The sequence below is a fragment of the Tachypleus tridentatus genome, chromosome 6 (assembly GCF_004210375.1).
Source record: "Tachypleus tridentatus isolate NWPU-2018 chromosome 6, ASM421037v1, whole genome shotgun sequence".
Classification (NCBI taxonomy): Eukaryota; Metazoa; Arthropoda; class Merostomata; order Xiphosura; family Limulidae; genus Tachypleus; species Tachypleus tridentatus.
Genome location: NC_134830.1, coordinates 83,747,848 through 83,760,056, shown reverse-complemented (window position 1 = coordinate 83,760,056; position 12,209 = coordinate 83,747,848). Strand labels below are relative to the sequence as shown.

General features: G+C 33.6%; 1 protein-coding gene across 1 annotated transcript in view; it reads right to left on the bottom strand.

Moving 5' to 3' along the window:
* LOC143252932 (lysosomal cholesterol signaling protein-like) overlaps positions 1-12,209 on the bottom strand; it is a 94,554-nt gene that overhangs the window by 56,600 nt on the left and 25,745 nt on the right. Inside the window, exon 4 of the mRNA XM_076505823.1 lies at positions 1,285-1,574. Coding sequence (XP_076361938.1) covers positions 1,285-1,574 — 290 coding nt within the window. The remainder of the gene's footprint in view (positions 1-1,284; positions 1,575-12,209) is intronic.

The following is a 12,209-nucleotide window of genomic DNA, read 5'->3' as shown; positions in this document are numbered from 1 at the left end:
ATTTACAATAAAAATCATACACTCCATTGATAACAAATATATCAAATGATGAAAAAATGATCAACCCGATTTACGCTTTTTTTAAAAAATGTACAATAAACTTGCTTTGAAAAGAAATGGAAAAGAAAATGGTGTTGGAAAATAGTATTTACGAATTGTTTAGTCAGGATGACTTCTTTTATTAAAAAACACTCGGTGTTGTTAAGAGAAACTCACATGTTTTGTGGAGTTATACTGGTATTCTTTTTCTTAACGAAAAAGTGACTTTTTGTCGCAATGGTTTTGTTAAGAAGTTGCATTATAATCTATTCTGAAAAGCGCATTTTTAATACAGTTTAGAGTACAAGAATGGCAATATATAGGATAAAACAAGCTATTCGAACTCTATTTTCTGATATTAAATATTCCTGGTAAGACAGCGGCAAGTCTTCAGACTTATATTGCTAAAATCAGAGACTCAATTCCCTTTAGTAGATAGATCAAGTAGCCCGTTGGGACTTTGCTACAAGAAAATACATACACTGATATAAAATTAATAGCAATACATAGCTTACATACGTTTTCATATTTGCTTATTTATACATATCTGAAAGTACAATATTAAATAATTTAAAAACAACGTAAAACATAAAGATGTGCTTTAACAGTCTTATGCTCTATTTTTAATATTATTCTTTAATTTGTAAGCCTCAACAATTATATATATATGTATTGTTCGACTAACACACGCAGATATTACCTTCTACCTAAGCTGGATGTTCCCTATCAGGATAAGCAATCAATAATTTCTCAGTCCGTAATTTTTTATATATGTAAACATATTTTTGTATCTATTCGTTTGTCTTTTCCAGAAGTGTGCCCTTTCTTAATTGTAATGTGGAGATAAGACACTGCGAACAAACGGGCATTTTTACGAAACTTAAAATTTCGTATCTTTATGCATGTTGAAAAAAACTAGTTTTTTTCTCTTGTAAATTGTAAAACATTAATAATTTAATTTCCAGGAAGACTAAAATGTAAATGTAATTTAAGTTATTTGTAGCAAGATCCTGAATTTCGTTTATTCAAGCATTTTCTTGGAGATATACTTTGAATTTGTTACTGAGATTTCTTGTATTTTTTAACCGTTTGTAAAACAGTTATTTATACGTTTCACAGAATCTTTGTAACTTGTTGAAAGAGGCTTATGGTACATTTTCTATTAAAGTAGAACTGTAAAATATGCTAACTGAGATCTTATTTATTTGCTGATTCTACTGTTTTTTATGTGAAATATTTACTTACCAATGGGAATCCCAATACCAAGATCGTTGCATTGTGTGCAGAATATAGCGTAAAGTCCAGCCATTGCTAAGTTGGTAGGTTTACAAAGAAGTAATGTACCGACGGCAACTGAAATAAAGATTATTACTTTGGACAACATTAGACCGCCCAATAGATTCCAGTGAACAGATTCCAGATTGATCGTAGCAATGGACAGGATGATGACTGCAGGTAGAGAAAAGTAGGTAACGAATGTATTTAAACCTATGGCTTGACTAGGCATCATTATACGTGTGCGACCTGCCAAATACCTAGTGGGTGAAAAAAGAAACAGAACAAAATCAGATACAACACAATATTCTAGAGTGTAAAATCGTTGTTTTATCTTTCTGTGAAATCACGTTCATACGGATACACTTCCGCTTGTGTTCTTCCGAAAACGCTAGATTTGATCCTTTGCTTATCTATTGATCACAAGCCTTGCCATATTCATTAATGATTGAAAATTTGCCAGAATTTAATAAAGCCAAGTTCATGATAGATTATTATTGTTGATGTCATCTATGCTCAAAACTTCTTTTTAAAATTTTATTCCTCTTTGAAAATAATTTATTTAATTGGTTTGTTTTGAATTTCGCGCAAAGCTACTCGATGGCTATCTGCCCTAGCCGTCCCTAATTTAGCAGTGTAAGACTAGAGGAAAGATAGACAGTCATCACCACCCACAACCAACTCTTGGGCTACTCTTTTACCAACGAATAGTGGGATTGACCGTCACATTATACTGCTCTCACGACTGAAAGGGCGAGCATGTTTGGTGTAACGGAGATTTGAACCCTCGACCTTCGGATTACGAGTGGAGCGCCTTAATCACCTGACCATGCCGGGCCAATTTATTTAATATAAACTTATTAAATGAATATTATGTACAGTCTTATTAAATGATTTTTATCATAAATACTTTTAATTAATCACTGTTTCAGAAATATATATATACAGTGAAAAAAAAACTACATTCAATCACCCATATGTCGAAGTATTAGGGACTTTATTCGAGGTATCAGAGAATTTAAATAGCCGATCTTGGACCTTGACCTTAGTTTTAAAATATGATAAATGTGGATTAGAGGATAGTACAAACCTTAAAAGAAATGAACGGAACTGAATTCCGACTTCAGCATTAGCCATGTATTCGAGATATTCAAGTTCGACAATCCGATATTTGATTGTCTTTGTAATTTCAGTTATTGATAATGGCGATTATATTTATAATTTATTAGGTTTATTAAGAAGGGAAGTGTCTAGCTAGTAGCATAGGGAACTAAATCTTCTGATAAACAGCACTTTCATATCAACTGTAGCGGATATTTATTTTAAACTTTGAAAATAACAGAAATTTAAACTCATTCATCTCATTAACTATTTTTCAACTCTACTACACTTTTTACCTGATTTTAATGTAATTTTATTAGAACTTTAACTGGAAGCTATACTTGTACTAAAGACGTAATTACACTATATTACACTAATATAGGTTGAATAGACTATATTAAGACGATTTTCCGTGGCATCACCTATCTATGGAACGCAAAGTCATGTCAAAATGTAGTTCTGATACGTTACATTCCATCGCAATTTTATATTGGCTGTGTTTGTTACGTAACTCATCCATTAGCATATTTAAAACCGTTTAAATATAACTACTAACCCCTTGTATATATAATGTATGTACTTTTACACGCATATACTCGTATAATAAGATAGATATTTAAAAACCACTGTCTAGCTTTCTTACTCAGAAACCTTATGTATTATTACAAATCTCTCGATTTCTAAGAAGAACAACCAGTCCTGTATTAAATCTAAATCAACTTATTTGTAAGTATCACTGATTTATAACTATCGCATAATGACACTACACAAAACAATAATTAAAGAATAATCGGAATGTGTAATATTACAATTACGTTAAGACAAAATAACCGTTAAAATAATGCCAGTCAACTTCTTTAGGCCATTTCTATACAGTTGTTACGATGATCAGTTATGTGATGTGGAATATAAGTTATTGAATATTCATTCTTCTCTCATATACTACTTTGAACTAAGTCTCTGAGTTCAAAGTACTCCTAAATATCCACATATCATGGCTAGATCTAAAAATAAAAGATACTTGGATGTTTAATATATGTAAAAAGCCATTCAACAAATTGAATCTAGTCAATAACAGCATCATAGTATCATTAGAAAAATATGAAACCGCTTCTTAACCAAACAGTACAGTTGCTTGAACACATAGACAACAGACCAACAGCAATGACACAAGCAAAATACTGCTATCTGTCGATCCTGACTAGCAAGATACGTGGTCCTATGTTAAATCAGTTGTTTGTATCCCCAGCTGAATGTTATATTAGCATACGTATGATTAATAAAAGACTTCAAGAGGCCATCCTGTATGCAAAACGTCTGAAATAAAACATAAAATAGCTCGTATGAATTGGTGCTTAGTGGACCAATAACGTGTAGAAAAATATTATTTCTAGAGAAGAGTCGTCCTCCTTCAGACAACCATCCAGAAAATAAGCGTGTCCTCATTCGAATAAAATCTGGAACCAGGTTCAATTCTATTTTCAAGAGAAACATGGTGGAAGTTTAGTATGAGATAGAATAAGTAGTGGTGAATGTGATGACGTCTAGATCCTGTGAACCATTACCTGTGGCACCTATAATATCACATATTATAAGGACCACATCTTACCTCTCTTAAACGCTCCACATAAAATTTTAAATGCAAATAGAAACATACAACGTTTCGAAAGTCTTCAAGACGAAAGGCGGAAGACTTTCAAAACGTCGTCCTCTACACTTGTGTCTCCACAACAGGCAGTTGCTATCCATTTTACAAAGTTTCAATAGGAATAATTATTCGAGATTTCTTAGTTAGAAACAGCATGTATATAATAAATTACAACACACCCACTCATTTTCACTCGCCAACAAACACATATTGCTTATAAGTCTTAATTTGGCCATCCTAACACCTAAAACAACAAATTTCATGTTCATCAAGAGCTCTCGAGGTAACTTTCAAATATCATGCACAGTTCCCACTCCCGCAATATTACAACTACACCAAAACTGACTGGCAGACCTTTAACAAAACACCTAATGCTTACCTATAACCAATAATCACTTACACAAACAAAGAATGTGAGCTAGACATTATATAAAAAAATAATAATGAAAGCTATAAATAAAGCTACTTCCGACACCACCATCAAGACAACATTCATTCATACAATTACTGGACATTAACTCTTGAGATACACGTTATAGTTACATAGTGTATTCTTCTCGGAAGACAATATTAAATTTCAAAATATCCTTTAAAATTCAGATGAATGGATTAAACGCACAAATAAAAGAAAAAACTGAAAGAAAAAATTGGTAACAATATAAAAATTCTCAAAGTAAACCTGAAGACTTTTGAAAAATTAAATGTTTATCTACTAACAAAAACAACGGCAGTTATTTCACCCAACAATACATAACAACATTACAGCTAAAACAGAAACCACAAATATTATTCTTAAGAAAGCTTCAAACCTTTTATTACTTTACTTAATAAACATCATAAATCTGTCACTGTTCAGTAGATAGCATCATTACTCTATTACTTAAAACACAAATAAATGTTTAAAAAGCATTTGACAGTTTCTGCCATAGGATATAAATTAAACAAGTTCAATACTAATGACACAATAATCAGATAGATATCACATTTTCTAACCAACTAATCAGTCAAAATCAAATATACCCTTATAATAGCATTCACTATCACTAAAATGTATAGTCACTCCTATACATTTTATTTGTCAATGAGATTCCATTTACAGAATTAACAAATACACACCATTTCAATATGCCGATGACATAGTAGTCTGAAACATACCTGGAAACATGCTCACAGCTATAACATTTATAGCATCCTAAAATTCGCAATTGATGAAACAAATGGCAGGTGATACTTACTCCAACGGAATACAAGATATAGCCTTTCACTTAAAATTATGCAAACATATGAAAATCTCTCTTGAAAACCAAATTCAAGCTAGGAGGTACACAAATAAATATAAGTATCAAAGTTAGACATGGAATAGTCTGACAACTGAGTTACATAAAATCTCAGGGGCGTAGCCAGAAAGGGCCATTGGATTTTTTTAATTTGAGTGCTTGATGCAAGCGCCGCGGGCGCAAAGCCATGCTAGGGGGTTCGGGAGCACGCCCCCCCCCGGGAATTTTTAAATAAAAACATAAAAGAAAAGCCTGAATTATGCATTCTGAGACCACCTTTTTGTCAAATTTCAGAATGGAACACTAAGGTGTTTGTCTTATTTCTTAATCATAAATAAATATATAGACCTATATATATAATATATAACTTAAAGTTATCAGGCCCAGCAAAGTAGACCTACAGTCCTGTCAGCAACATATAAAATATAGTCACTCAGAAGAGTGCAAAATATATGTATAGTGTCCATAATCTGTATTCAAATATCATGGACAGTGTATATTCAAATTCCCTGGATTTCAAGAATTAACTTCACAAATAAACAGTAGGTGGCACGGTGGCCGGCTGGCAGCAGCATGGCACTAAATTTGTACTATTGCCGCCATCTATAGTGAATCATTCACTATAGATGGCCGCAATGGTACTGTGAATGTGACGTTGAGAAACAGAAGTTGCGATAAACAATCAATCACTATGTCAAGCCCGAAAAAGCAAAGGACACTGCATGGGTTCTTTAAACCCATTCATGAGGCTGAACCTGATTAATTTGCTGCAGCCAATCAGGTTGAATCAGAATTGTCAACTGAATTATCAGAGTCATCACCGTGGCCTTCTACCAGTGCTGCCACTACCACCTCAGGTCCAGTGTGGGACATTGGAAATTACATTTCTAATGATGTCAGCATTGGTAAACAGGTAATTCGACTCCTTATTATGTTAATTTTGTATTAAAAATCGTGCAAACACTCTGATGAGTCTTAGACTGAATATTCATTGCTGCTAGTGATTGTAGGCCTATAGCCACAGGATCTTAGGCCTGCTCTGTGAAGTACAGCTCTAAGACTTTCTCTTCGAAGTTATTGTACTCTCATAGCAAACTTTCCTAAGTGCAAAATAACTTAATTAGGACTATGTCTTTCTGTCTCTTTTAGATAAACGTTGAAATCAAAAAATGTTTCCTTGAGAATGCATGGAAGCCAGGGAGTGGCTATGTTTTCCCCCAGTGTGGTGCAAGAAAGCTGCGTTTTCAGCATCGTTGGCTTTCATAGTGGAGATGGCTACTTTACAGTCAACGTGCAAAGGGTGCTTTCTGCAAGTACTGCTGTCTTTCTGCTCCTGATGGTGATGGTGTTGGAAGCCAGAAATTGGGACAATTAGTGAAATTTCCATACATAAATTGGAAGAAGGCTGATGAAGACCTCAAAGCACATGAATTGAAACAGTACCACCAAGACAGCAAAGAAAAAGCTAACAATTTTCTACAGGTCGTAAAGACAAGTTCATCTGTGCACTTGCAGCCTGATGCAACTTACAAGCAAGAAATTGAACAGAACCGACAATATTTTAATGCCTATTATTGATACTGTATTGCTGTGTGGGAGACAGAGTTTAGCTTTGAGAGGAAAATATGATTCTTGTCCAATGTTTGTTGGTGAAACTGATCAGGAGCCCATCAATAATGATGGGAATTTTCGGGCAATTTTGCGCTACAGGGCAAAGGGTGATGTCAAGCTTTCAGCAAGCCTTAAGTGTACAAAGAGGAATGCTACGTATCTGAGTCCTCAAATTCAAAATGAAATCATCAATGCCTGTAATACTCATATTCTTGATGCTTTGGTCAACAGGGTTAATGCTGCAAAGTATTTCTCAATATTAGCTGATGAAACAACAGATATTTCAGGCATTGAACAATTTTCGCTGTGTGTTAGATATTTGCATGCCAATGACGACTCTGTTGCAATGAGAGAAGATTTTTTTTGCAATTTATACCTGTTTATGATGCGACAGGTAGAAACTTGGCTGATGTTATCATAACGAATCTGACAAAATATGGTATTGACATAGCTTACCTGCGAGGACAAGAGACACATAACTGATAAATTTCCACTTGTACCCTATGTACACTGCAGCGCCCATTCCCTAAACTTGGCAATTTCTGATGCTTGTAAAAATGTTCCTGTGCGAAATTGCATGGGAGTAATTTCTAGCATTGAAAACTTTCTCAATACACCCAAACGAAAGCACGTTTTGGCTCTTTCGGTGGAGAATAAAGCACCTGAATCGAAAAAAAAAAGTTTTAAAGGTCTCTGCCTCACCCGATGGGTTGAGAAGCATAACTCAGTCATTGTCTTTCTAGAATTAATCCATGCAGTTGCAGATGTCCTTGAGACCATATCAGGTTGACAAGACAGAGATTCTGCCACGCAAGCCAATCAGTTGTTGTGTTCTATAACACAGCCAGAATTCATCATCACTCTACTTACCATTGCTAAATTCTTTTCCTGTAGTTTACCTCTGTACAACTTACTGCAGCAACAGAACATTGATTTAGGTGTTGCGATGCATCACGCAGAAATAGTGGACGATTTAATCCGTTCACTCAGAAATAATACTGTGAATGAATTTAATAACATTTTCTGAGAGGCTCAAACTCTGTGTAGTGAGCTTCAAACTGACATCATAATGCCAAGGCAGGCTAAAAGAAAGATGTACCGTGCTAACCCACAAAACACTAGCTCTGAGGAGTACTTTCGTATTGTTGTATTTGCACCATTTTTGATCACTTTCTTTCACAAATATGTCACCTTCTGTCCAGTCACCAAACTCTCCTTACAAACTTCATGTGTCTACTACCATCAGGATCTACCACAGAACGGTCACAACCTACAGCACAACAATGTAACCAAATTAAAAAGTTGGTCAACATATACAAGGCTGACATTGACAGCACTTCACTAGCTGCAGTAGGTGAACTTAGGGTTTGGTACAAATCACTTGCGAACAACAGACTAAAAAATGTCATAGATGCATGTGCAATGTGCAATGCAGAAATGTTCCCAGTCATTTCTAGACTGTTGAAAGTATTTGCCACGCCACCTGTGTCAACAAGCTCAGTGGAGCGTTCGTTTTCAACTCTCAGAATATTTGAGAAATACCACTACTGAAGATCGATTGAATGGCCTGGCCTCATTATACATTCACCGTGATATTAAAGTTTAACCAAACTGTGTTGTAGATGTCCTGGCAAGAACGAACAGGCATTTGAGCCTTTCATAGATATTCGATTGTATTTCTCTAGTTCTGACAAAACTTGCTGTTTTAAAAGAGTGTTCAATCAGAAATTTGCATTTGACCATTTGTTGTGTGTGAAATTATCTGCCATGCAATCACGGATCTTTACGAAACTTCACAGGTGGCAACTGAACTTGTCTAAAACGTTTGGATCCATGGAGGGGATTAATCCCAAACCTCCCTGGCTACGCCCTTGTAAAATCTCAAGTATTCTCCCCAAACATAGCTCGTTATACAATTTTTTTTGTGAAGAAGAAAATGAAACACAGGCTCATAAAGGACCGATTATTAATTTTTCCCTAATCATCATCATGTGTTATTTTACAGCCAGGACACAAAATAGATAGATCATTTTGCGCCTGTGCTGTGAATGTGGGTTTCTCTGGGCACTCCAGTGTCCCGCTACAACTCAATTCAAACTGACTTTACATCTTTGGTGCCCACCACTCGGAAAAAAGACCGTTACCTATCTCATTAAAATTACTTTCATACTTTTTGATAAGTATAACTCATTATCTGCTGTTAAACATTCATAAGTTTCTTTAAATCCATGCGATCTAAAACTCAATACTTCAAATGCATGTCTGGATTTCCCTGTCTCACCTCACCAACTTTATTGATTCAACTACTGCTAGACAAGAAAAACCTTTTCTTGCCTTTTTCTGAAATTCTTCACGTCTTTGCTCGTCTGCCTGTCTCAGTTTTATTCATACACATTCATAAAAGATCACACTAATTTGAACAAGCACAACTACACCTATTGAAGCTGAAGAGAAACAATGGTTTTCAATCACTTCAGTTGGGAAGAGCAGGTAAACACAAAACTGCTTTCTCTTTTTTTTCAATAAATGACTGTCACTTTTAGCTTTTATTTCCCTTTCTCGCTTTTTGATGATGTTCGTACTGGACTTAAGCCTATTAGACAGCGACGTCACCCTAACTTAGAGTAAACTTATTCCTAGAAGAAAAGAGGATAGTCTCCCACATACTCTCCAAAGGGATTTACTGCAAAGTGATGCTATCAATGATAACAAGATTATAGTTTCAATTTTTTGTCCTGCATGTCGCAATCGAGATGACTAGATCAAAGTTCTAAATTTGGCCACCAGAGGTCCAAATAAACAACTTAAAATAATTTAAGATAGTGGTATTACTAATTTACACCATATAACTTTACTGGCAAGTACCCAGTTAAACTATCTTAAGATAATTCTTAAGATATTACATGTAATTCAACAATATTACATGCTTTATACTCAAGTAGTGAGTCTGAAGTATGTTGATACATATATTAAACTGTATTTCGACCTTCTTTAGAAACGTGTAAAGACAAATTATGATTGTTTTGTGACAAATAAAACAGAGTACAGCAAATATATTTCTTGTATGATGTCATACAGAGGAAGGTGTATTCAAAACATTACCGTAACAGTAAAATTTACTGTATTCGTCCAGTTTCTAAATAGCCATTGGTTACAAAGTAATTATGTTCATACAATGTTATGAACTATAATTTGATGCCATAGTGTTAGATACCAGGGAGAACGACCATATTGAATTATTACATAATAGAAACATAAAGTAGAGAACGTGTTTCCAGGCAGCCATGACTCATAGAATACATTTCTAAATGATAATATAATTAATCATTAAATTAATAGTTCATTAATTGAATCATTTCTAAAATGGATGCTTGACATTAATTAATCAAAACATTTATAATTAAATCATCAGTAAATTGACACTTAACGTTAATTTATTAAATCTGTTATAACTAATTTGTCATAAAAAGATGCTTAACACTAATTAATTAAATCAATCGTTCTAAAGAGGGTTATAGGATAATAAAAACTTAGTATCAAGAAAGTATTACCAATGACAAAATATTATTGTCACATGAACAGAGCATAAATTTTAATAGGTACGCATACATATCTGTAGGTTTAAATCGATATTATGCAATAAGTATACCTCAAATAACAAAATAAAATTCATTATATGTAATAAAATAATAAATGAATGACTTACTGTATTGCCCATTTTCTAAATAACCATTGATCACCTCCAAACACACATAAATCTTGTGAAAGTATGGAATGCAAAATTTCTTACAATGATTTGTAGAACACTTATTGTCTCACTTTCACAAATCATTCACATTACAATTAATAATCGTCTCAAACCTAAATATCATAAGTGAACGAGTTACTGATTACTAATATTTAAAATACAGCAACTTATAGACTGGCCATTATCACAAAACATGCATACCAATTTCTTTGTGTCGTTTCTATTATAAGTTCACAGAACTAACAAACTATACGAGAAAACGTCTTAGTTTATAAGTAAATGTCAAGCTTAGTCTTTTATGGTTAAATTACACAACATGAATATTAATTTCTAACAAACCTTTTTTTTTTATATAGAAAACTCATGTTTCATCATAACCCAGTGTAAAAGTGTTAATATACGTATCTAAAATGATATATTTAACAAGCATTCTGAGACAAATGTGAAAAACTTCAAGATCTACAAGTATGCTATTTAAGAAAATTTCTTAGTTCATAAAATACTGATATACACCTCAATGTATTAATACCTGTCGTATGTACTTTCAAGTAGATTACCATAAGTGAAACATAAGAGGCAAGTAATTAGTTTCTTTATTTTAGGAAATATACAAAACATTTGAAAACTAAACTACCTAGTCATGCTGACTTTCACTTATTACCCTCGTAGAACTTACAACTGATGTAAATGAAGACTTGTAAAGTATCATACATATGTTTATTGTCTATCATTACAGAATAAACTTTGCATTTAAAACAAGTTGTGTGTCCACTATACAATAACGCTGTATCAAAATAAACTTATATGTTCTTACAATTGTAAACAAAAAGGGCCCTCTTGAAAATGTTACTAATTTGTTATATTTTTTATTAGATAGCAGAAAAATATATAAAATTATATGTTTATAGAACACTCTCGATGACTATCTACACTTTGCCCACTACAAGTATTGAAACCAGGTTTTAGCATAAAAAGATTCAGCTCTGTGGCACTTGGAGGTTATTTCACAGTAAATAAACCATTTTGACCTCGGATTTCATATTTGTTAACTATTCAATCTACTTGTTATTCGAACAGTTCATAAATAGCAATTATGATTTCATTAATTCTGTTTCCAAGCTAGAGTTAAAGTGTGAAAATTTATAAAACAGACTAGAAATGCTCTCATTATTTCAAACATATTTATATCTATAGCTTTATACAAAATAAATGCGAATATATCAATGCACATCCAATTCAACAGATTTATCTGCAAATGGAAACTTGCGATCGAAGAGAAATGTTTATCTTTAAAAGGCCTAGCATGAGGTGGTGGTCAAGGCACCTGACTCGCAATCTGAGGATTGTAGGTTTTAATTACTGTCACCTTGGGTGCGTTGTAATGCAACTGTCTGTCTCACTATTTTGATGAAGGAGCATTCCGAGAGCTTGTGGTAGGAGGTATTGATCTTAAATCGAAATTTTAATATTGGCTTTCATAAATGCCTGACAGTTTCATGATTTTAGTTAA